Here is a 25,831-nt window from a genome sequence, read left to right as displayed (position 1 = left end):
TTAATTCATAGTCTGACAAAGTATGACCTGGCTCTACTTTTTTTCAGTGTGTATTTGTATGAAATGGAGTTCCTTGACTTAGAACATGTTTGCTTTATTTAGTTACATTTGAATCTCCTGGAGGCACCACAATGTTTCCCTTTTTTTTTTTTTATAAACATAGTGTTATCCATACCCACACATTACAATTATATGAAAATGTTCCCCTTTGGCAGATCCCCCTTTCCTCTAAAATGAATATGAAAAGATATCAATTCATCCCTCTATAATTCAGCACTAAATCTTTTTGGCCTTCTACCTGTGTGTGAGCACACACTCACCTTTCTGGTACTGCAGCCAGAGTTGCTGCTGGGCCTTCTTGCTGGGAAAGTAGATGCTGCAACCGAGCTCAGAGCCGTACAGCGCCTCAGACACGTAGTGGCTGCCATATTGATGGAGAAAAGCCAGCAGCTCCTCGCGTGTGCTCTCAGCTGACAGTGTCTTCAGCACCTTAGAAAAGCCTACCAGGTCAAGAAGGAGATGGAAGAGTAGGGATTTGTGTATGGGGTTGGATATTCAGCCTAATGGTGCACATGTGTTGTGATACATCTGAAAATCAGGATTATTGAATGCAGAAAGCTTCACAAATAATGAGAATGAAAGGTAGGTTGACTAAATATGCAGAATATACTATATATTAAAGCTGTTTAGTCTGGTAGAGGTTATTGATTCATTATGATCACTTATATTGTGGTGCTTTGTTATGCTAGGAAATCACAAGGTCACATTATTGAGGCACTGACCTGTAGATAAGGTGATGGAGCTGAGTTTGACTTTGTACAGATTGCTGCGCACTCTCCACTGTTGAACCATAGGATAGCCTGCTGCCTCACTGAATTGGGCATCCCCTAAGAATAAAAACACATTAAACAAGGAGAACAATTAATACCAAAAGAGAGATGCAAGAAATACAACAAACAGAACAATTTAAAACACATTATAAAACTCAGAAAGCAGCTGGAATTCAAGATAAATGAGTACATAAATAAAAATCCATAATTTCATTTGGAACCTATTATTGCCATTTCATTATTTATTATCACAGCCTATATCCCAGCTGCTCCCGGATCAATGGCAGATATATAGTGCAACTCCAATTGGATTGCTGACATTAGAAGAGGGAGCAATCTCGCCTTTCACTACAATTCAATTACCAAACTTTCACACCAGTTTAGAAATAAAGCCACAAAAGTGAAGAGCAAGGGGAAAAAAATAAATAAACTGCTTACGCGAACCTTGATCCTTTACCTCTGCAAAACGGTTTACACCCGAGACATTCATGCACGGTGAAGAAAAGGCAATTTAGTTTCTAAAGGTGTGTGTGTGTGTGTGTGTGTGTGTGTGTGTGTGTGTGTGTGTGTGTGTGTGTGTGTGTGTGTGTGTGTGTGTGTGTGTGTGTGTGTGGGTGTGGGTGTGGGTGTGGGTGTGTGTGTGTGTGTGTGTGTGTGACCAATATGGTGAAAGCAGAGCCCAAGTATAAATCTCAGGGGTCAATTTGGATCAAATGCCAATTTAGCTAATGGAGGGATTAAGGAGCAGAGTTGGGGCAGGTTTCAAGCCAAATGTCTAAGTGACTCTTTTCCCCCCCAAGATGGGGTGGAACAGTCACGGAAAGGATAAAAGGATGAAGCAGCAGGTCCGGCACACGTGCATGTGTGGAGAGTTTATACTTAATACTTTGTGTTTATGAAAGTGTGGCCCAATTCCAATCCACCCCTACCCCTACACACTACCCCTCCGTTTGCGCGTTCGTGCGGAGGGTCCGCCACATTAAGTGCTGTTCCAAACCTACGAGTGTGGAGGGGGAGTGGGTTATCAAGCCCTCAAACAGCGAGTCTGCATCGTTGCTGACTTCACCTGCTGCCCTACCTGACCGGACTCAATGCTGTGTGTCCCCGTCAGGAAACAAGCTGTTTACAAACAGTTCCTGCAAACATTCACTGATAAATTGTGATGTTAACCTCATGATAACCTCATATATTTTTTAACTTAGGATCATACCTGTATTTAGTCATACCTATGCATTTTATTATAAAGTTGTGTATATTTACAGACTGTTGCAAAAACTAAGAAGCTTATAAACAACAGGTTTAAAACACAATTAAAGATGTTTGGAGTTTTATTTGAGTTATTAATTTTATTTTTTGTCCAAGAGATGCTGATTTGAAACCGTTGTTACATACAGTTACGGTATTTCCTGTTTCTGCCGGAGAGAGGGGAGTTTGTCCCAAAGCTTGCCGCTGTATTTACTCCCTCCATCTGACAGGAGGGAGCCTCTTTTAGCTGCGAGTGTCACTCCGCCACGGAGTGGGAGTGGGTAGGGTGTGATTTGGAATTGGGCCTGTATTTCCAGGTGAGGTTTGGGGTTTAACAGTGCCACAGACGAATACTCAAGGACATGCCCATATCTTTTGTAAATGATCTAGCACTGGCTGTAGTCAGTTCTGAATAATATGACCAGTGACCATGAATAGAATGGGTCCTCGAAAGATAATAGAGCTGCCACCTGATAATGCAATGACTCAAATCTATTCGTCTATAACTTTCAACAAGAGGGATACCTGTGAGGAGCTGCATGTTGGGCAGGGGCTCGGACAACACCCCCCGACATTGTTCCTCGACTGGCAAGGGGATGACCATGAGACCGTCGGCTAGCTGCGGAAAGTCCTTGATGAAGTTGTTGTCCCTGATGGGGAGAGAGAGAGAGGGAGAGAGAGAGAGAGAGAGAGAGAGAGAGAGAAAGAAGGCCATCATTTATCACTCAAACATGAGGTAGCAGTTTACTTGACAATTAAGAGATTCAATATTACAAGGCTATCATCTTAGTACAAAGAATTTGTATAAAAAACAATAAAAAAGACTGACCCTGGGCACCTGGGCCTGTATATTCGTGGTATTTTGGCTGCACAATACTTAATAATACATGAAAACAACTCAACAACAATACATCCAGACAGGTTTCCGTGCCTTGGCAGCTGCTCGCCTCCTGAATCATTCAGAAACAGGAATTCAATGCGTTCACTGTTTTTTTTCCGGAATGTTTCTCTATGATACTATTTTATTTTATCATTAAAGTAATAGGCTCATTGGTGGCTAAACATGAGTGAGAAATATAATGTATCTACACATTAAAGTGTAGACTCTTGTCATGTTGGTTATTCATTCCATCCACAAGTGACAGAACTAACTCACTGGTTGGGTTAACATCAATAACATGGGTACAAAGTCAAAACGTGTGTGTTTGATGGTTGGCAGACAAATAAAGTAAACAGTCGTGTCCTCATATTTGAGGGCTGGGTAGAGAGCTGCAGGCAAAGATAAGATAGACCCCCCTGGAATCTCTCTCTTTCTCTCTGCTAGAGATGATAAGTACAAGAAAGAATTGCAAAGTTAAAGGAAGCGCGAGGGAAGGGAAGAGGAAAACAACACACATAACATCTCTCTAAATGGAGAATATACAGTATATCTAAATGGATGTGCTATTCTCTAAACAGAGCCTGTTTCACGTTCCCATCTATTTGCACTGTCGTAGTATATCACAGTGGACAAATCACTTGCAAAATAAATAGCAGCAGTCCAACAAGTAGAGAGATGGTGCATATTCCGTTCCATTTTTCTTGAGTGGATAGACCGTTCTGGTTGAACCAAAGCAGTTGCAGTTCATCTCCTGTCAAAAAGATGAGTTGTCCTGCTGCATTTTAAGAGAATGGCAAGCAGCAGCAACCTCTCCCATAATCCACTTTTATGGGACCAAGGCTCAGAGCGCAGACCTTGTGCCACAGAGACCCCTCTCGGTTCTCCTTCTCTCTCTTTTTCCTCCTCTTACCACAAAGCCTGTTAGAAGCAATCACAGCCTTAGTGTTACAGTGCAGGGATGGGAGGATTGACTCAAGGGCAGAGGATGAGAGAAAGAGAAGAGGTGCTGTAAAAAGATTACCGTAGCTTATTCTCACAGAAAACATATTGATTGCTAAATTAAATCAGCCAGGTTGACGCTGAGGCTCAGAAAACCTTAGGAGGTGTATGCACCAAGACGTTATCTAGCTTTATGGATTTTTTTGGAGCCCAGATGTGGAGTGCCTTTTTCTTTTCGGCCACTTTGCTGACACCACCCAGTCACATTCTAGGATTTGAAAGACATATGGTATAAGATGGCGATGTATCTCGTAGTTTACTGCATTTGCTGAAAAGTGAGAATTAATGGAGAATAAAAAAAACGGTATAGCCTAGTGCCTCAGGTCTTTGCTGTGCCTGAGTTTACATAACATATTATATCCCTAACCTCCTAATACTTCTTCTTCAATCCTTGAGGGAAAGAAACACCTCGAGCAAGGACAGATTGTTGTGGCATCTGTCCATGTTCGCACAGGTTCAGTTGCGATACAGTACATTCTAAAGAGACGAAGTGTCAATCCTGTATATTTGTGATGTGTTGTTCTGTTAAGGCCACAGTTCCTTTCAGTAGTGTATGAATGTGTATATGGCTAGAAGGGAGCTTAAAGCATCTATTCAGTAGAGTGCTTATTGAAAAGTGTACTCCTTATCCCAGTATATGTATTTTATATAAGTGCTATGTTGTCCTGCAATAAGCCATTTTGTTCTATCTTTCTTTGTAAAGAAAATCATGGTTGGCTTGCTCAAATAATGTATGAAAGGAAAAAAGCAGGAGGAGGAGACATTTATCTGTATTTCTAAAACCCATCACACATTGTGGTGAATAAGATGAGCCAGTTGATTGTCTTTCAATAAAGATCATCTCAATCTTACACAAATGGTAGCCATATGGATTAATTGTTAGCTGGCCATGGCTAACTTATCTCACCTAACTGATAAGATCGACTTTCCTTAACCAGCTTAATCACGAGCAAAAACCTGGCAATAGAGCTAATAGGAAACACTAATGTGTGTGCTAACCCGATGATATCGCTTACTGAGACCTAAATGAGAAAGAGCATCATTATTCATCATTATAAGTTACACCTTTTCCTGCAAGCACAAGTCAAAAGGCCTGCTGTGCAGCCACCAGCATGAATTTGCTTACACAGCTGGGTCTTTTATATATTATTATAAACTCGTTGAGTTAGATTAATTAACATTAAAGCAAGCAATGCTCTGAGCAATAAAATACAACAAACCTTCTTTGTAGCTTCCATGTTTCCACTTTAAGCTCATGATTACACTGAAGTCTGAACAACGGTGAGGTCTGCACTTTCCGAATGCCATTGTAGTTACTGGTGTAAAACATTTGTATTCATTTGTTGACGTGCTGGTCGTTTTCATTCTAACCCTGCACTGTGGTTCACAAGTAGCATTTTGTTTCCACATAGCAATACATTAATGTATGATAGCTGAATTCCAATATCTGTTCCAACATTTTTGAGTCCTTGCATTTGCCTCCTGACTTACTGTCAAATGCCGCACAATGCAATATGTTATACCAATCATAGGCAAGGCAAGGCAAGGCAAGTTTATTTATATAGCACCTTTCAACACAAGGTAATTCAAAGTGCTTTACAAAAATGGAAGACATTTTAAAAATGGCATTTAAAATCAGTCACTAAAAAGGAAAGATAATAAAATAAACATTAAAAGAAAAAATACATGGATAAAAGTTAAAAGTTACAGTGCAGTTTAAGATGTGAATAGTTCAATTAAAAGCAGCGGCAAAAAGAAAAGTCTTCAGCCTGGATTTAAAAGTAGTAAGAGTTGCAGCGGACCTGCAGGTTTCTGGGAGTTTCTAGGTAAAATAACACTTCAGTTTTGGTTTAATATGTGCAATAACCAACATATAATACAATTCACTAGTGAATGTATATCTAGAAAATAACACTCACACACTACACTGTCTCATACCTCTTCCAGGGATAAAGGTTACAATTTGAATGTTGGCTTTTATTCTTCTGCATCATTTTGTCTGATTTACTCATCCAATTCCATCAAGCGTAAGGCCTTAAATCAGGGGTGGGGAACCTTTTTCCTCTCAAGGGCCATTTCAATTTTTTCAACATCCTCCGGGGGCCGTAAAGAAATATTGACCTCTGCTTAAAAATACTAAAATCACAGCCCATTCATTTCGCCTTTCTTTCATTCTGTGCAAAGAAAAATCAACCTCTTAATCCAGATATCTTACCATGACTCGCATGCATGCACGTGCACGGTTGTGGCATGACCACCAAAACAGAAAGATATGGACATATGTGTGCAAATGTATGTTGAAGTTAAAAGCATCAATCTGGTGCACTTTGAGAGCAACATTAGGAGCTCTATGGATACATCTCTCAACACCCATATGAAACAGAACTGTAAGCTGATTTTCTTTATGGATATTTTACAAATCACTCTCCTTTTAAACTGTATTCTTGTTTATTAATAACAACTTTTTTTTAATGTCATATAGTATTTTATATCTGTTTACTTTATTCTCTTATTTTTTTATAACTATAATGATCATATAAAGATGTGCCTTTAACTCACTGGTTGTAGAAAAAGCTTATATTCGTTAGCATAGCTCGCTAACCAGATGCTAATAACAAAGTTATGGAGTGTATGATCAGTATGACAGATGAACAGATCGCCACTGGGCTTACAACTAAAGACACAGCCACGCAGAAACTGCGGCATGTGTACGGCTCCTTATGGGTACTGCGATTTCTGAAGTGCCGGAGCGACGTTCTGGTGCTCTCCGTCAGCACTACACCCCTGTCAAACGAGACATATACGACGTGACGACACGTTAGGCTCGTGTTGTGTTCAAGGACCCTGACCTTGGCCAGGAAAAGCAGGCACTCGCTTGTTTAATTATTTTGCGGTCTAGATTTCTTTAATTATTTTCTTTTTTGCGTGTGTTTATAAATTACCTCGGGTGCCAAACCAAATGGTCTCGCGGTCCGTATACGGCCCGGAGGCCGGAGGTTCCCCACCCCTGCCTTAAATGAAGACATCTCCTAGCGCTCATTAGCAGCTCCAAGCTGTGTGTTTATACTGTGAGGATTAACTCAGGCTGCTGGTATTTTTCAATAGCAATTAAACCTTATTGAGGACTCCATTTGACAACAATCAAATATTAACAAAAGCTTTTTAAACCAGGATTATCTCTTCTAAATTAGGACATCCAGGTATCTAGCTCATTATTTTGAACACATACTCACCTGAACAGCCTCACTACACAACAACCTCCCATACACAATAGACAATATGTGGGTCTGGACTTGCTTGGGCAATGTGTAAACACTGGTGTATTTACTCATGTTTCATTCAGTACCCATGTCTGCTTATTTAGAGGCAGTGGACACTGGGCTCCCTCCTGGCCAAACACTGTGGCAAAAATGTCCTATTTGTATGAGAATCTCCAAAACACTGACTTATAAATTATATCTGGTGCGATACAGATATCCCCGACCATTTCATGCATATATACTAAAGCTCCAACACTGGTATTTTCCGTCTTCTTCTTTCTCTCACTCTCCATGTCTCTCCGTGCCCTCAGTGTACACTATTTACTTTCAAACCCAGTAAATATACACCGATTATTAAAGCATACTGAAGCTCATGTCTCACATGCAAATCGTTTTTGTGTCTCACATCCAGTCATAAATTTCATTATTTCTCCCGAGATAGAGTGTAACAATTGCTCACATTTGTTCAGCCTAGTCCCAAGTGGTAACCCTGTTCTCTGCATCACTTATTCCTACCACCGCTTATTCACTCTCTCGGCTACACCTGTTCTCTCCTCCCAAATCACAGGCACTCTGGTGATAGGCAAAGATAAGAGCTATATACAATTTAGAAAAAAAAACGTTGTGCCTCTTTGTATGTATGTGTTTCAGTGTGCATCTGGGTGGGTTTATAGTCACCTCATTTAAAATCCAACTGTTTTTGTGTCCTCACACATTGGTTAGAGTGAGTATATCTATCTGAGTTTGTGACTGGTACTTATCCAAACAATGTCTGAGGTAATTGGCTCATGTGCTGTTTTGTCCGTGTAGGAACCTCAGCCTCAAATCGCAGCAATGATCGGACACATTAAACCACACTCAGTATACTCTACAACATCTTAGTTCATTATCTACAACTTCAAGACTCATTTCAACAACCATCTAGGCTGCTGGTGCTTTTAGGCAGTGGCTTCTATAATCACATCCGCAACCTAGGTCCTCCATTTATTTCTTTGTCACATTTCCCTTTACCTAGTTTTAAGATTGTGATTCAACTGCCAAAGAGGAGGCTAGCAGGTCTACGAGAAACCAGAGTTCATACATCAATACATGATAATGTTAGCTTTAGGCCAAATACTTTGAGAAGATAAAACCATATCAGTTTATCGAGGGCACATTGTATAAACTTGTTGTAATCCTATTCTGCAAGTTTGAAAGAAAACATATTTCAGAATTATACGTGGATCCAACGTCTCCCGAGATGACTGTGCCTCCTGGTTCCCCAAACAATGAGGAAACCTTACTGTTTCAGCAAAGTGTAAGCCATGCAGTGTGCACTTTTCCTCTAATTTAGTAGCTGCCTTTGTGGACTGATGCAAGCACTAACAAAGACTGCCTGATTCCCAGAGGACATGAGTATTGAATATACATACGAATCCTTGGTGCCAAGCTTGCAAAGGTTCTGATAATCAGAGTCGCTGTTCTGGCTCACAGGCTAATTGAGCACGTGTAACCTTCTTAGGTCAAGGCTGAACAAGAAAGTAGCTATTCATAAAGTATGCAGGAGTCAACAAAAGACAGTTTTGAGGATAATTTCTCATCTATCAGGGTTGTTAACAATACAGGACAGGGGCGATTAATGGGTTGGTCAAATGGCCCCTTGGAGAATCTTTTCTTTATTAACACAAATATTGGGATTGTATCTGCAATATCCCCCAAAAAATATATTTAATCATATCCAATCAAATTGTATGTCAAATGAATTTGGGAAACCAGTGCCGACGCTCATGAAGGGCTTACTCAAAGCTTACGAAAAAACAACAATTCTTAGTTGTTAAACGTTAATGCAAACACACAAATGGATATATAATTCCATTCCTACCAATAGTTTTCCCTCAATATTAAACAGTGTTCCTTTAGTTTATGATGTGGAAACAATGCAAATGCAAACTAAATATTGTTATGCTTGAGTTAAGGTTAGGCAACTTCAGCTTAGAGTAAGGCTTATATAAGAGGGTCATTCAGGTATAAGCAACAGGAGTCAGGTTTTGTTAAAAATAAATACTCATAATGACTGAAACTTTTATTTATTTATATGAGTTGGCATTGTGAACCAAGGTTGGTGGAGTTAAAGGTCACATATATTTCAGCATCCAATTTTTTAATGTCAGTCTATTGCTTTCTAATAGTGATGCTGCGTTACACAATCTTGTAACTGAACTGCATCCTGCCGAACTTTAATGACCACTTAAAGAATGACTCTGGGGTGCAGACGTTATGACACTGAGAGTGTGAGTGAAATCAAAGCTTTTGCACTTTCTGTAATGAGGAATAAATACCTAGTAAATAAAAGAAGGAACGGGAGAAAAAAACACAAACAGAATCGTCACCACTAGAGGCTGCTCTTTCTCTATGCCATAGGACAGACTAATGGCATCATGATCAGTCCAGGAACATCAGTGTTTGTGTGCTTATGTCCCTGCTTTTTTCGGATAGCCTGCAGCGTTCTCTTGTTTTGCTCTGTTGGACTCAAGGAGAAAAATTGCCGTGAGACTGCAAAAAAATTGTTTACAGTCAGGACTGTTAAGACAAACTTGTAAATCATTAACTGCAAAACATGTTGATCCCTCAGCAATTAAGTTCAGTTCGAAAACAGATGGGCTCATAATAATAAAACCACGCAGTTAGAACAACAAATGTTTAGCTTTTGTGCAGGTTTTGGTGATATAGATGCTTCATACAGGTTGGGCACAGAGCTGGAGTTCAGAGGTGAAAACAGGATGTGCCAGATATGAAGTGAGTTGCAGTAGTGTCTGAGGTGGAAAGATTACTTCTCCACTGGGATTCCAGAAGGGGATAGAAGTCCATACCGTGAAGGCGTAGAAGAGTCAGTACAGGGCAGAATGATGGCCAGTTTACCACAGAGAAGGGAGGAGAGTGAAGCAGAAGCTGAGTGTGACTCTGTGGGGGTTGAATCATGATCTGGAGACATGGAGGTGCTGTGTCCTTGGTTGCTTTGTGGTCTAACAACAGCATTTTGAACTGTATGTGAACAACCACTAGGTGCCAGTGCAGTGCAGGCAGGAGGGGGGTTATGTTGGACAATGTCTGGGGGCTGAAGAGGAGCAAGGCTGCAGCATTCAGAGTAAGCTGTTAGTGTGTCTTTGCGTAGCAGAGTGGATGCAAAGAGACCCTAACGGAGCTTACACACGGCGGCGTGCGTTGAAGCTTGCCGGCGGGCGTGTCTGAAACTCGACCAACAACCAATCGCATGAATCTCCCGCCCCGGACACACAAGCACGCGGTTTGATTGGCTAGAGCTTGTACTGGCATATGATTTGATTGGCTGACGCTTCCGTTGAAGCTTCAAAAGTTGAACATTGCTCAACTCTTGAAGCGAGCAACGCGAGCAAAGCGAAGCGACGCTCCCACAATACAGTTCGGCAAAGCTTGACGTCACCCCATTCAAAGTGAATGGGCAGAAGCGTTAAAGCTTCAACGCACGCCGCCGTGTGGACGTAAGGGAGGAAGAAATGCCTTTGCGTGAAATATAGAGAGATCATGCCTTTCTGCATTTTTCTGAGAAACGTCAATCTTTCACATTCAGAAACGTTTTGTCGGAGCAGCCTGCCTTGACCCGATCTTGTTCTTGCTTTTGACATGTGATTCGAAGGAGAAGAAAACAAATAAAGAGAACATGTGAAACACGGTGTGAAATTATGCTGGCAAAGACTGCCTCCCTGAGTGCAAACACCTTGGTAATAAAAGGAAGAAATTACCAGAAAAGCAGTCTCCAATTCTACAACTCCCGCCGTTCTACCAAAGGTTTGATCGTTTTTTAAACATACCATGTCGCCACCGCGAGTGGATTCTATCAGTAATGATTATGGGGGTTTTATTCTTCAGTAGTCTCCTACAAATCTTCTCCTTTCCACATGCCCAAAGAGCTTGAACACAACCAACAGAAAATGTGACATCAACATTACCACAGAATGTTTGTAATTTCCTCGGCTGCCATGCTGTTAGAATACATGCCTAAATGGGATAATTATAATTGTCCAGCTTTTGAAAGAGAAGCGTACAATAAAAGGCAGCACAGACAAGAGGAAAAAGGGCATTGTTTCAAAACTGTTGTCTCTAACAGAAAATATGCACAAATGCAAAGTGGCCGATACACGGTGAAACGCAAGGAAAAGCATAGATTGTCTATTTGAGTTTGAATCTAAAGTTATTGCTATTCAGCATCATACAAAGGCCAACTGGCCAAGTGCAACCCACAGGCTTGTAAACATGTCAAAATGCCTTTGGATTTGACTAGTCAGCTGTTACAGTACGAACAAATGGAGGGTTCTCCTGAAAACATACTGCTAGTGCTGCCCATCCAGATAGTTTGCACTTCATTGGGACATTTGTATACATCTGTCGGCCCATGAATGACCGTCATAAAGGTGAATTAATTGAATTTGTCTTACCAAAAACATTATCCCTACCCCTCAGATACAATAATCCTTATAATTAAGGTGTTAACACAGTAGAGAAAGAAAACTGTGCTGTTTGTAATTTGAGTTCAATTTGGCTGAACTGACCATTTTAAAATAAAAGCAAGAGGGATTACATTTCAAATGTAATTAAATTCATAATTAAATGAATGTATCCCAATTATACACTGCCATATGAACCCTGAATTAAACATGTTAATGCCTCTTATCACAAAATCAATCAGTCTCCTCCTGTCTTTCCATCCCTAATTTAAAAACTCTTACCACACTTGCCCTTGAGAATTAGCCCACCAAAGTGTTGAACTGCACTGCCCAATCAAAGATTTATGAGAGCTAGGGTGCGCAGCCGATCCAATTGCATGTAATATGCTTAATAGCTGTAATATTTGTTATTTGAATAAACGCTTGGCGCGCATTGGGCCTGTCGGATGAGTCATACTGTAAGAAAGATAAAGCACTAAATGTCACCCAGGGACTAGGCCCCAGACATCAAATTAGAGAGTTGTTAAAGGACAGCAGCCGAAAACAGGCTAATTCGTAGCGTAATAAAACAATCGGAGATGTTTACCTTGAGATTTGTGTTTCAATCTCTCATTACAGCTGCAGCCATCGCTCACTTGATAAATGATTCCACTGAGAGGAGGAGATCTGGTGACTTTTCATGGCCGCTATTGATTAAACTTGGGAGGCAATGCTGTCAATGACACCGCCTCCGGTGGAGAGCACACTGTGGAGTTTGTGTGCAAAACTGATGGTGTGCATGTGTGTTCGTATGGGAGCTTTACCCTACAGACTAATAATAAGTAGCAGGATTCCAACCCGCCAACCAAAATCAGAGGTCATTACTGTTGTACCTAGGAGATTTAATAGCATATTTCACACAGAATCTAGATTGTCACATCAAATTTAAACTGAAAATGTGTCTCGGTGTAGGTTCACAGAGAGATGCATGTTGTTGGTGTTATTTGTTGTGCAATATTACTGAACTCATTGTATTTTCCACTCTGTCCCCTTTACACACACATCTCTCAACCTCAATTTTATTCCCTGGGATCGTGGAAACAATTGTAATGCAGCGTGAGTGGGCATAGACATGTTTTTTTGTACCTTGATATCTATTGGGCTGCCTAAAGAATATTGTGTAAATGAACTCTCGTGGCCGGGAGCATTACCATAGAGATGAAGCTCGGTAATGCAGAGTGAGTGGGCCTGCAGTCCAGCTAGTGGCAGAGCTGATTAGAGCCATTGCTTTCCTACTTTTCATTACTTGTCTTGCACTTTTTCACTTTATCTAAACCCCCTAAATGTGTTCATCCATCCAACAAAACTCAGTCTCTCTCTAAAGCCCCTGTACCCTCTGTCTGTGTCTCCCGTTTTATTTACTCTAAGACAGACACAACAGTTTTTTGAGGAGCCCCTTATCGGTAGTTAAAAAGTCTATTCCTGACAGACTCATGTCATCACACTGAAAGCAGAGCAGCACTTCTGAGAATTTGATAGAAGACAACATACTTCAACTGAAGGTTATGTTTCCTTACTTCTCACAAATATCAAAAGGCAGAGCACTTTGACCATCTATTCTGACAAATAAACACAACTCAACAGGCAGGTAACAGACAGAACAAATGTTTTCCTCAGTCTTCTTAAAAATGACATTTAAATAAATTGCCATAATGGCGACCGTACTGAGAAATGTACAAGGAGCCCAATCACAGATGCATACAAATAACCTGCTCTGGGAAGAAGACTTTGATGTTTTTTTATTGTGTTTGTGTTGTGTATATGTGTTTACTAAATCAATTGTTTGAATGTGCATCTATTACTGAAGTAAAAATCCTTCATCTAACATATCTAACAAAGAAAACAAATTTGTATCAAGGCAAAGTTCGTTTTTTGCCGCTCTGATAAGTTTAAAAGATAAGTTTAAGAGTATCTTATCTCAACCCCCTCAGTCCTATCGTCTAGTATTTGATCAGCAGTAATGGGCCAAGACAGCGGCGCAGCCTTTGTATTCTCTCATTGTACATTGTAATTACAGAGTGATATGACTGACATGAAGGCGTGATTAAATGTTATTATGTTATCTGCTATTCTGTCCATCAATCTGATATGACTAACTGAAGTAGAGCCACTTTTTTGTAGTTCAATCTTAAAAGGAAGCTCTGAAAGTTACATCACAGAGGTTTTAATTAACTGCTTTATATAGTAGAGGTGAGTGTGGGCGAATCCTCCATGTAGGAAACTTCATACAGCTGAATAAAACAGAAAAATGTCTTGAAGCTGGCATCTATTTATGAATTGATATTTATGAATAATTTATGAATGGTACATTTACGGCACATGGAAACGCAGGGCATAGTGAAAGGGTAAGAAGGGTGTGAAAGGGGAAGAGTTGAGACGGATAGTCCAGAGGGGATTCAAACTTACAAGTGTTGCCACCCCGCAGTTTCCTGCTGCAATAGAACTCCATGAATCAATACTAAAAACATCCATCCACTAATTCAGGATTTAGCCCTGGTCCACAAATTACTCCATGCGGTTTTTTACTTCAGTGACAGAGGGAGGCAGATGAAAGCAGTTTGGAGGACTGGCATTGTTAGCTGCCCCCTGTGAGGCAACACAATCTCATTCTGAGGCTGAGGGTTTAATGCTTTATGCTGCATATTCTCATTTTTCACCCTCCAGTCTACTATTGATTCACTGGCTGCTGCACATGCAAGAGATTTTATCTGCCTAGCACGAGTGCACAACAGCATCACCAGCTAATCCAATTAAACACACACAATCATTGTCTTTCTTTCTGGTTGCTACTCAAGCATTATTTATGTGAAAAATAAATGAAAAGGTTTACAAGGTGAAGGTTGTCAAATGTTCTGTGTAATGGCAGAGTCTCTAAACAGAGAAATACAGAGACTGCTAAATCGATACCAAAATACACTTTCATTTTATTGATAAATTAAACTGTTATTTGTAGAAGATTATGTGAAACTACTTCAGCAAGACTGCATGTAGGTGGCCAACAATTGGAAAAAGATGAACAGCAATAGTTGCAAAGAAACTAATCCTAAAACTGTTATTCAGAATGAGGACCAGGATGGAATGACATTCTGGACAAAAGGGTGTTTCTCAAGATTGTTTGCAGTCTCTTTTCAATTGACATGACATATCAAGTATTCTATGGATTTGGGAATATTGGCTGACAGGCAAAGCAAGCTTTTATGTAAACAAGGGCATCTGTAAGTCGTCCTTTAGAGTTAGAAGCAACATATTTTCTTTATCTTATCAAAATGTTTAGAACGTTTTTTTCTTAATACCTACTTAAATCAATTAAAACACTTTCTCGGTCCAAGGATGCGGAAGTCATATAGAAATATACATAATAAAAAGACCTGGATTCATCTCCATGCAGTCTCTTCATATGGCAATTTGTGAAAGTAAGTACCAATGTTCTTGGGAAATATATCTATCATATTATAAGCAAAGATAATTACATTTTGTGTGAAGTCCTAATGGTTGTTTGAACGTGGTTGAATGGTTACACAGTAGATACTATATCACATGTATTTGTAATGGAGCATTCAATTCAAATGATCTTCTTAGGGAAATGCTAACAGTGAGCAGGTGAATCAACATCAGGCAAACTACTATTAATTCTCAATATTATTCTGTAAGGGTTGACACATGGTGGAGATTGTTTGACCCAAAGATCCATCATGGATTGAAACATTTTCGTTTAATGTTAAATACATATGAGACATTAGTTTTGGTAGACAGACTCTGCTTCAACCAATTGTCATGCCTTGCTTGTACTCCCTTGCATGATTTAAATATGTCCGACTACTGGCTCACAGTCCAGAATGCTTAAAAAGCCTCATTTGGTACCCTAATCTTATCTGTTTTTTTCCCTCGTTTGCATTTCTCCCACAGTTACATTTTCCTAGTGTTTCGCTGTCTAACTTTTGCTCAGCCTTGCTCTTTTGGTGCAGCCTTTTCTTTTTCCATTTATTTTCTTATGCGTTTTCCCTTCTCAACCCTTATCGCTGCCTCTACCAATCCACCTCTCTCGCTCGCTCTCTTCAGTCAAACAGCAGGTAGTCAACTATAATCCCCTCTGACATTAGCTGATATTAGGCTCGGGTCTATTAGGTCCTGCCTTGCCATGTGAGTTATTGAGCGGGGAGCGACTGCCTCAGGAGTGATCACACTTGTGTATGCATGAACACTGATTCACACCGGCAAACACAACATACAAAGGTAAACACAAGCCCACTGTAATGTCTGAGCGCACACAAAGCCTCTGCAATCTCCCAAACATGCTCACCTTATGTCTACTAAGTCACAAAGATGGAGGAATCACTTGAGGGTTTAAGAACCTCCTTGTACACAAAAACCCATCTGCTAGACACCTGCTGCAGTGTGTAAAGAAGAGACACGTTTTTTGGTTAAAAAGTTATTAAAATAAACACCAACCTTTTCAATCAGGCCCTAATTGGTGAAATATGAAAAAATATGTTTACATGTATTAATTTTGCAGAAGTTTTGTCCACATAAACCTGACAATGACGTACAATCTATATCTAGATATGTGACTTTATTTTCACAATGACGTCTGATCATGGGGTTTTACATTTATATTTTATTCATAACACGCTTTCTCGGGATCAGGCAGTGTACTTATTTTTACATAAACAAGGAAGGGGTTGTCTAGAGCTTTTTCCAAGACTGCTTTGAAGATAGTGGGAAGAAGTTACCAAGTGTCCAGACCTATGGTCCAGACTGTATAGATTGCATTAACTCCTGGCTGAGATCCAACCACCTTCACATGGGGTCTGCTCCGTCCAATACTATCGCAGTACATACTCTACACTCAGGGCTATTCAATTGGCGGCCCGCGGGCCAAATCCGGCCCGGGGTGATATTTACTGGCCCTTTGAGTATAATGTTAAAAAGTAATGTACTTTTTATTTTATTTTTTAAAGATTTTCTTTTGGGCCAGAGTGCCTTTATTCCAGAGAGGGCGTTACATTGAGAGATAGAGGGGAAGACATTGCCTGAAAACTTCGGCGGGCTGAAGCTCTTAATATGATTGCTCATATTTCCGGCCCCTTGCTTTGGATAATTTTCATCAACCGGCCCCCATTCCAAACTAATTGAATAGCCCTGCGTCTACATTTACAGCTGGAATAACACGCTTTCCTCCTTCCAGATGTTATCCAGATACAGGGTATAATATGTGTAGGTGTAACAGGGGTCTCAGTCTTAGTATGGGTCAATGTAAGGTCGTAAACTTCCTACAATCCGACTCGATAGCATATTTACAAAATACCCTTCCAATCTGGTAAACACCCACGTATTATAAATGCCATAACGCCAGTTTGTAATGCATAATGTATATACTCAAAGCATAGTTAACACTGATGAAAACCTTATGGTAATCTTAGCTTCAGAAAACTTCCCCCAAAGTAGCTTCAACGGTTTTTGCAGGTTAAGGAAAATGCGATGCATGCATAAACATGTTGGATCAGATGTTTAAACTCTAACCAATTTTCAATATTCAGGCTGGGGTGGTTGGCGGATTTAATTTTGCACATTTATAAAGAAATGCAAGATCATTATCTGAGTATCTGAATGTGCTTTAATGACTGTCTTTGCAAAGTCTTTATTTGAACCGTTTGGAACCCAGAAACAAACATTTGCACGGGAAAGAATGAAAGTGTAAACATTACATTTCACGTTTGGAGCTTAGGAAGAAAGGGCAAACATACCAGCTATTTTAGGCACAGTATTAAGACGCTTCTCATCAACCTTGAGTTTCTTAACCCTCCACCTCAACGGTCTGGCTCTCTGTCTCGTGGATACTCAGTATGTGGAAATTAAATTACCTTATAATGTTTGTGGACTCAACTACCCAGTAGAAGTGACCGTCTGTGTAGCAATGAGATAATTACATGTATTAATTTTGCAGACGTTTTGTCCACATAAACCTGACATTGACGTACAATCTATATCTAGATATGTGACTTTATTTTCACAATGACGTCTGATCATGGGGTTTTACATTTATATTTTATTCATAACACGCTTTCTTGGGATCCGGCAGTGTACTTATTTTTACATAAACAAGGAAGGGGTTGTCTAGAGCTTTTTCCAAGACTGCTTTGAAGATAGTGGGAAGAAGTTACCAAGTGTCCAGACCTATGGTCCAGACTGTATAGATTGCATTAACTCCTGGCTGAGATCCAACCACCTTCACATGGGGTCTGCTCCGTCCAATACTATCGCAGTACATACTCTACACTCAGGGCTATTCAATTGGCGGCCCGCGGGCCAAATCCGGCCCGGGGTGATATTTACTGGCCCTTTGAGTATAATGTTAAAAAGTAATGTACTTTTCATTTTATTTTTTAAAGATTTTCTTTTGGGCCAGAGTGCCTTTATTCCAGAGAGGGCGTTACATTGAGAGATAGAGGGGAAGACATTGCCTGAAAACTTCGGCGGGCTGAAGCTCTTAATATGATTGCTCATATTTCCGGCCCCTTGCTTTGGATAATTTTCATCAACCGGCCCCCATTCCAAACTAATTGAATAGCCCTGCGTCTACATTTACAGCTGGAATAACACGCTTTCCTCCTTCCAGATGTTATCCAGATACAGGGTATAATATGTGTAGGTGTAACAGGGGTCTCAGTCTTAGTATGGGTCAATGTAAGGTCGTAAACTTCCTACAATCCGACTCGATAGCATATTTACAAAATACCCTTCCAATCTGGTAAACACCCACGTATTATAAATGCCATAACCCCAGTTTGTAATGCATAATGTATATACTCAAAGCATAGTTAACACTGATGAAAACCTTATGGTAATCTTGGCTTCAGAAAACTTCCCCCAAAGTAGCTTCAACGGTTTTTGCAGGTTAAGGAAAATGCGATGCATGCATAAACATGTTGGATCAGATGTTTAAACTCTAACCAATTTTCAATATTCAGGCTGGGGTGGTTGGCGGATTTAATTTTGCACATTTATAAAGAAATGCAAGATCATTATCTGAGTATCTGAATGTGCTTTAATGACTGTCTTTGCAAAGTCTTTATTTGAACCGTTTGGAACCCAGAAACAAACATTTGCACGGGAAAGAATGAAAGTGTAAACATTACATTTCACGTTTGGAGCTTAGGAAGAAAGGGCAAACATACCAGCTATTTTAGGCACAGTATTAAGACGCTTCTCATCAACCTTGAGTTTCTTAACCCTCCACCTCAACGGTCTGGCTCTCTGTCTCGTGGATACTCAGTATGTGGAAATTAAATTACCTTATAATGTTTGTGGACTCAACTACCCAGTAGAAGTGACCGTCTGTGTAGCAATGAGATAATTACATGTATTAATTTTGCAGACGTTTTGTCCACATAAACCTGACATTGACGTACAATCTATATCTAGATATGTGACTTTATTTTCACAATGACGTCTGATCATGGGGTTTTACATTTATATTTTATTCATAACACGCTTTCTTGGGATCCGGCAGTGTACTTATTTTTACATAAACAAGGAAGGGGTTGTCTAGAGCTTTTTCCAAGACTGCTTTGAAGATAGTGGGAAGAAGTTACCAAGTGTCCAGACCTATGGTCCAGACTGTATAGATTGCATTAACTCCTGGCTGAGATCCAACCACCTTCACATGGGGTCTGCTCCGTCCAATACTATCGCAGTACATACTCTACACTCAGGGCTATTCAATTGGCGGCCCGCGGGCCAAATCCGGCCCGGGGTGATATTTACTGGCCCTTTGAGTATAATGTTAAAAAGTAATGTACTTTTCATTTTATTTTTTAAAGATTTTCTTTTGGGCCAGAGTGCCTTTATTCCAGAGAGGGCGTTACATTGAGAGATAGAGGGGAAGACATTGCCTGAAAACTTCGGCGGGCTGAAGCTCTTAATATGATTGCTCATATTTCCGGCCCCTTGCTTTGGATAATTTTCATCAACCGGCCCCCATTCCAAACTAATTGAATAGCCCTGCGTCTACATTTACAGCTGGAATAACACGCTTTCCTCCTTCCAGATGTTATCCAGATACAGGGTATAATATGTGTAGGTGTAACAGGGGTCTCAGTCTTAGTATGGGTCAATGTAAGGTCGTAAACTTCCTACAATCCGACTCGATAGCATATTTACAAAATACCCTTCCAATCTGGTAAACACCCACGTATTATAAATGCCATAACCCCAGTTTGTAATGCATAATGTATATACTCAAAGCATAGTTAACACTGATGAAAACCTTATGGTAATCTTGGCTTCAGAAAACTTCCCCCAAAGTAGCTTCAACGGTTTTTGCAGGTTAAGGAAAATGCGATGCATGCATAAACATGTTGGATCAGATGTTTAAACTCTAACCAATTTTCAATATTCAGGCTGGGGTGGTTGGCGGATTTAATTTTGCACATTTATAAAGAAATGCAAGATAATTATCTGAGTATCTGAATGTGCTTTAATGACTGTCTTTGCAAAGTCTTTATTTGAACCGTTTGGAACCCAGAAACAAACATTTGCACAGGAAAGAATGAAAGTGTAAACATTACATTTCACGTTTGGAGCTTAGGAAGAAAGGGCAAACATACCAGCTATTTTAGGCACAGTATTAAGAAGCTTCTCATCAACCTTGAGTTTCTTAACCCTCCACCTCAACGGTCTGGCGGATACTCAGTATGTGGAAATTAAATTGCCTTATAATGTTTGTGGACTCAACTACCCAGTAGAAGTGACCGTCTGTGTAGCAATGAGATAATTACCTAAATGTACCAGGGAACATAGAGATGTGGTTGTGTGTATGCCTGTGAGGCTTGTGGGCTGCCAGAATCACAAATTATTCATGTTGTGGTGTCATCTTAGTTTGGGAGGTGAGCGGTGATGAGGAGTTAGCACAGAGCGCCTATCAGAAGCAGTTTTGTCCCTTTTCTTACTGTCGCTTTTTCCTTTTCGTTAAAAGCTGCTTTGGCATCAGATTGACAACGTTGGCAGCATCACCCTCACAAGCAGGTGAAGCTTCTTTTTCTTCTCCTTCTCAACCATTGCCTCTCATTTGTCACAAACCCCACACTTCAGACAGGCATTCACTACGCTGCACTCTTGCCATGTGACTGTTTGGACAGGATTGATTCCTCAGGGCTCTTTGTTCCATTACATATTAATCCTAAATTACTTCACTCACATTTAGATTTGTATTTGACATATTTTAGAGTTATTGTATTTACATATAACAACGTTTTTTTTCTTCTCATTCTGGGATAATGGCATATCGGCATATTGGCAATTGTATGTTAGAGAGCTCAAGCTGGGGTTTCTCTCCACTCTCTCTGTAGCCTGGCTCATGTCCCTTTGCCAAGTTGTTTGATATGCAAAAGGATTCAAGCAGACTTGCTCTTATCTCCGATCATGCGATGATAGCAGGAGAAGAATGTGTTTTCTGAGGATAGACAGAGTGTGAGCAGTGATGTGCAGTAGGGATGATATGTATTATTACTCTTTCTACTGCTGCTGCTGCTGCTTATTAGATGCTGCATCATGCTGCTGTCAGGGTTTGTTTTCTCTCTCTGTTAGGGTCAGGTCAGGATTTATTATTGTTTGGTCTTTTTGAATCAGGTCGTCCTTACTTTTTGTGTCTGTGCCATTTTTGCGTTTATTTGAAAGAGGACAGTGTAGAAATGGATGAGGAAGAAAGGTATGACAGCAGAGGTCCTAAGGCTGGATTTGAACCTGTTTTTTTTTCCATTGTGGTTATATAGTGTAAACTGTAATTACTCAAATATCAAGGCACTCCAGGTCTCCCTTTGAAATCAAATTACGGTTGAAAGCATGTGAGTTTTCCAAAGGACCTTTATTTTGGGTACTTTAAAATGTCAAATGTGCCTGTCCTAGAAGGAATCAGCCTTTTGTATCCGTTCCTCCACTCAATGATTTAAATTGCTACGTACTACTCACTTTATCAGTGTGTCAGTGCACTGTTTGTGTCTGGTTATTTGTCTCTCTCCAGTGAATGATATCATTACTGCTGCCTATCTGCTATTTTCTCTAGTCTCTGTTTACATCTCCATTTAGCACATGCCATATGTGTTTACGTTTGTATGGTAATTCATTTGACATTGTCAAATCGTACTGGTGAGGCCATTATCTACAGACAACCATGAGTGGCAATATGTTATTACAGAGCAAAGGATTAAACTGAATAAGGACAATACACTAGGAACAAATCTGTATTTTTTTAGCAAACTGCAAACGGTTGCCTTTAAACGGAAACATTTTAAAATAAATATACAATAGATACATTCTCTGTTGGGTGGACCTCATATCTTTAAACAGGGACATTGCGATCTAATGGAATTGTTGTGAGTCGTAACGTTCACATCAACACATGTAACTATCACACAAACGCATGCTTGCATAACATTGCATTATTTTGTAATTTCATAACAGCAATTTGCAAACATTCATTCCCCTGGTCTGCTTCAAGAGGCAAAGTGAGATTGATTTACAACTTAATGTATGCAATACAGTCATACATCACAGGTAATGTTTCATATTAGGACAAAAACTGTGATGCTGTGACTCAAATCATTCTATTCATCTTAATAATCTACTATTTCACTTCGAACTGCTGATGCAAGGCAATAGGATGTGTGTGAGAAAAAAACAGAGAGGGAGAAAAATAAAGAGAGACAGATAGAGAGCGAGAGAATCGGTAGACCATGGAGGTGAGAGACTGAAGGGGTGCAGGATAAGGCGGCATCTGCATATCAAAGACTTCATGCCGGGAAATGATGAGAATAAAAACTGTAATATTGCTATAAATATATAGTGTATGTACCTACTGAGTGTGATGTAGGACCATATGGGAGCAAGTCATTCAGAGGACAAAGGAATCGTTCTTTTGACAAAACACAGTGGATTTGATAAGCAGAGTGAGTCCTTTGGAGAGATGACATGCAGTATTACACGTGTTTAATTAGAGGCACGGGGAGTCAAGTATAATACTCCTGTGTGCTTAGCTTGTCTGGGTAGACTTAGAGTGATGAATGGCTTGAGAAAAGTGTCACTTTCAAAATGTTAAGTGAAATACATTTAATCAAGCCTGTAATATAAAGATGGAAACACACAGGCGATGCATACTAAACACATTCTGTTCTTTTTTTATGGTATTAAGTTGAATAATGGATTCAGAAAGTTTTCTTACTTCCCGATTTCCTTTCTTTCGCCTACAATGACTGCTGAATAGTAGGTCTGCTTGCCCAAATGCTTTCTGCATTTCATTTCAGATGTACTCGGCACCTCCAGACACATGTGTTATTTTTCCAAAGAGGCACATCAGCGGGGAAGTGCACTTCGCCTGTCGTCGGCATGTAATCAGCGAAGTATGCCTCTAACTGCAGGGAACATGATAAGTGTGACACAGTATCCATCTCGCAATTAGTATGGAAATGTATCTAGCTCCAAGGAACAGGTGCAAATTGCCCAGGTGTAAAAAAATGGGGAAAGTGAACATTTTGTTTGTCATCTGCATTTCACAGACAGAGTGTAAGTGCATCACAAAAAATAATGCAAAGTATTAGCACCAATTTACATTCTTAGGAAGATAAATAGACACATTACCTGACCGATTTATCAAACCAGACAAAGGGGGGAAGTAGAGCTGTGGCAGAGCACTCAAATTAAATGTGTTCAGAGGGTGGAAGTAGTGCACTTCTAATAAGACATGTATTAAGTGCCTTTGACTGCAGTTACATTGAGACAGTAGGAGGGCAAACATTTAAATAAACATTTATAAGTCCAATTTTATTAGGCGTCTAACTAATACAAAAAAACAAGTTCTCAAATAGAGCAACATTTTAGCCACAGTAAATGTATTAAGAAAGATAATTTATTCTGCAACATCACATCATTTGGAATATTGGTGATGTACAGAGGCCTCGCCAAACAGACTGGACCAAAGTGAAACACTAAAGCAATGGAAATGGAAGAAGTTATAGAACTGAACTGATTTATTACCCTCTGTTTTACTGGCTGATGTATTATTATTATTTCTTCTTTGACGGTGACTTTTTAGGCAAGACGTCTTGAAAGCCGCAGAAGCCAGAACGTGTCTGTTAATAAACAGTTGAATTAACTGATTTATGTTTGCAGTGTGCCATGCAGTGTATGCACTTTTCCACCCCTAGAAAGATTCTGTGATCTTCGCTTTGATCACGGCTTGTCTTGTGAGTCTCGGGGCTGCCAAGTTGTTTGACTAGTTCAAACCTGTCGTGTGTATACAACCCTCCCGGAGCCCTGGCTTGAGTGCAAATCCCTTTACAGGCCGCAGTTTGATGTAACCCAGTGTGTAGAGCTGGAGTCTGGGGGCAGAAGACCCAGTGGGCTCTCTTTTGCTTCAGGGCTAATGGATCAAGACTGTCGGGTTCCCCTGGTTTCAGATACACACATTGTGCCTTTGTTTTATCTTTCAAACTGTTCCCTGTTTGTTGTATAAAGGAAAGTCCCCAACTGGTTGAGCCTCTTGAACCTTTTGGGAACGAGAGGCTCTTACTCCTTTTTACTTATTAGGCTGTAGAAGTGTACACATTCTCTTAAAATGGATTGCAAGCCCCTTTTAGCCAACAGCTTTTTGCTGATCAAAGCAAGTAATCCCCCCTTAAATGCTCAGGTCGTTATGTCAGTCCTAGCTGCATAGTGTCCCACCTTACTGTGTGCAGTTCTTTATTACACACGCTCTATACTCAGCTAAATGGTTGCAGTCTCTTCAATGTATAAAAACAAGTCTATGTGTCTCATGCAGAGACTATTTTATTCTCTGAGAATGATCAGTGTTTATTAGCCATCTACAAAAAAGATCAATAGGGCATCTCAAATGTATCTTCAAAGAAAAATGCAGAATTTGTACAAGTCTCAAGACTTCACATGGCAGACCTTCATATTAACAATAAGTTGAAAGGAAGGCATTTTTTCATGCTTTCTTTTCTGCAAATTACACAGCGAATGGAACTTTGAGGAATTATGTGAAATGACTGTTTCCGAATTATAGTACAATTCTAAAATACATGGATCTCAAAAGGTTTTATCATCAGTAACACACATTTCTAAAAGGAAAAACTAAAGCTTGGGTGGATAACATTGGAAAAAACAACAATAAACCACGGGCAACAGCATAGGATCAAACTCTCCTCTTGGCAGGTTCCCCTTCGCTACAACCACATCTATACCAAAATAATTGCGGTGACGTCATTATTGTATATGTACTACTTTGTGCACTCCACATTTACTAATGATAAGTTAACGGAAAATCTTTTTCTCTTGTCTCTTTGACGTGTTCTATTTTTCAATGTAGCTTTAGAAATCCTGAATCAAAACAATAACAATACAGAGGACCTTGAAGACCTACAGCAGACACACAATCACGCAGTGTTTAGCCAAGCAGAGCTATCGTGACCCATAGGGCAGAACTAATGAAAGGCATTTCATGGGCTCTTGAGAAACTGTGTATGAGAGATATATATAGTGTGTGTGTGTCTGTGTGTGTGTGTGTGCTAATAAAATACACACACGGAAAGTTGTCCGTGCGTGTTTGCCTGTATTTGTGCATAGATAGACCCTCATCATCTCTCTGTGATTACAGGAGCATTTCACCACAAACAGCATGTGACTTATCAGAGTGAGCCAGGTTTTCAGAGCACTGACAGTTTAGGGAGAGCTGCAATGGGATAAGTCTCAATCCTCTCTCTGTCATCCCCTTCTCACTCTCGCTCTCTCTCTCTCTCTCTCACTCTCTCTCTCTCTCTCTCTCTCTCTCTTACAAACATGCAGTATGTACACACACATCTGTGCAAACACAGATGCGGCACCCCAACGGCAAACCCTGACTACGGATTCTAAGAGCGTCTCCGCTGAGCCCTCAAGCCTTTCTATCTCTCCTGAAACGCAACACTGATAAAAGACGACCATTACTCCTCATGTCTTCAGAGACATAAGAAGATGTAAACGGTAAAGATGTGAAACAACAAGTCTCAGCGGAGGATCGTCAGTGTAATCTACACTAGTGGAAATAAGAACATATGGCTTTTTTTAGTTGAGACAATAAGGCAAAAG

The 25,831-nt window shown here is 40.1% G+C and overlaps 1 protein-coding gene across 1 annotated transcript in view; it reads right to left on the bottom strand.

Moving 5' to 3' along the window:
• LOC117476589 (astrotactin-2-like) overlaps nucleotides 1–25,831 on the bottom strand; it is a 252,926-nt gene that overhangs the window by 54,965 nt on the left and 172,130 nt on the right. Inside the window, exons 14-16 of the mRNA XM_034123245.1 lie at nucleotides 2,601–2,725; nucleotides 783–887; nucleotides 321–500 (exon numbers count right to left, since the gene is read on the bottom strand). Of these exons, the coding sequence (XP_033979136.1) occupies nucleotides 321–500; nucleotides 783–887; nucleotides 2,601–2,725 (410 nt within the window). The remainder of the gene's footprint in view (nucleotides 1–320; nucleotides 501–782; nucleotides 888–2,600; nucleotides 2,726–25,831) is intronic.

The sequence above is a fragment of the Trematomus bernacchii genome, unplaced genomic scaffold, assembly GCF_902827165.1.
Source record: "Trematomus bernacchii unplaced genomic scaffold, fTreBer1.1, whole genome shotgun sequence".
Classification (NCBI taxonomy): domain Eukaryota; kingdom Metazoa; phylum Chordata; class Actinopteri; order Perciformes; family Nototheniidae; genus Trematomus; species Trematomus bernacchii.
The sequence above is the reverse complement of the archived record's forward strand: the minus strand, read 5'-3'. Positions and strand labels throughout refer to the sequence as shown.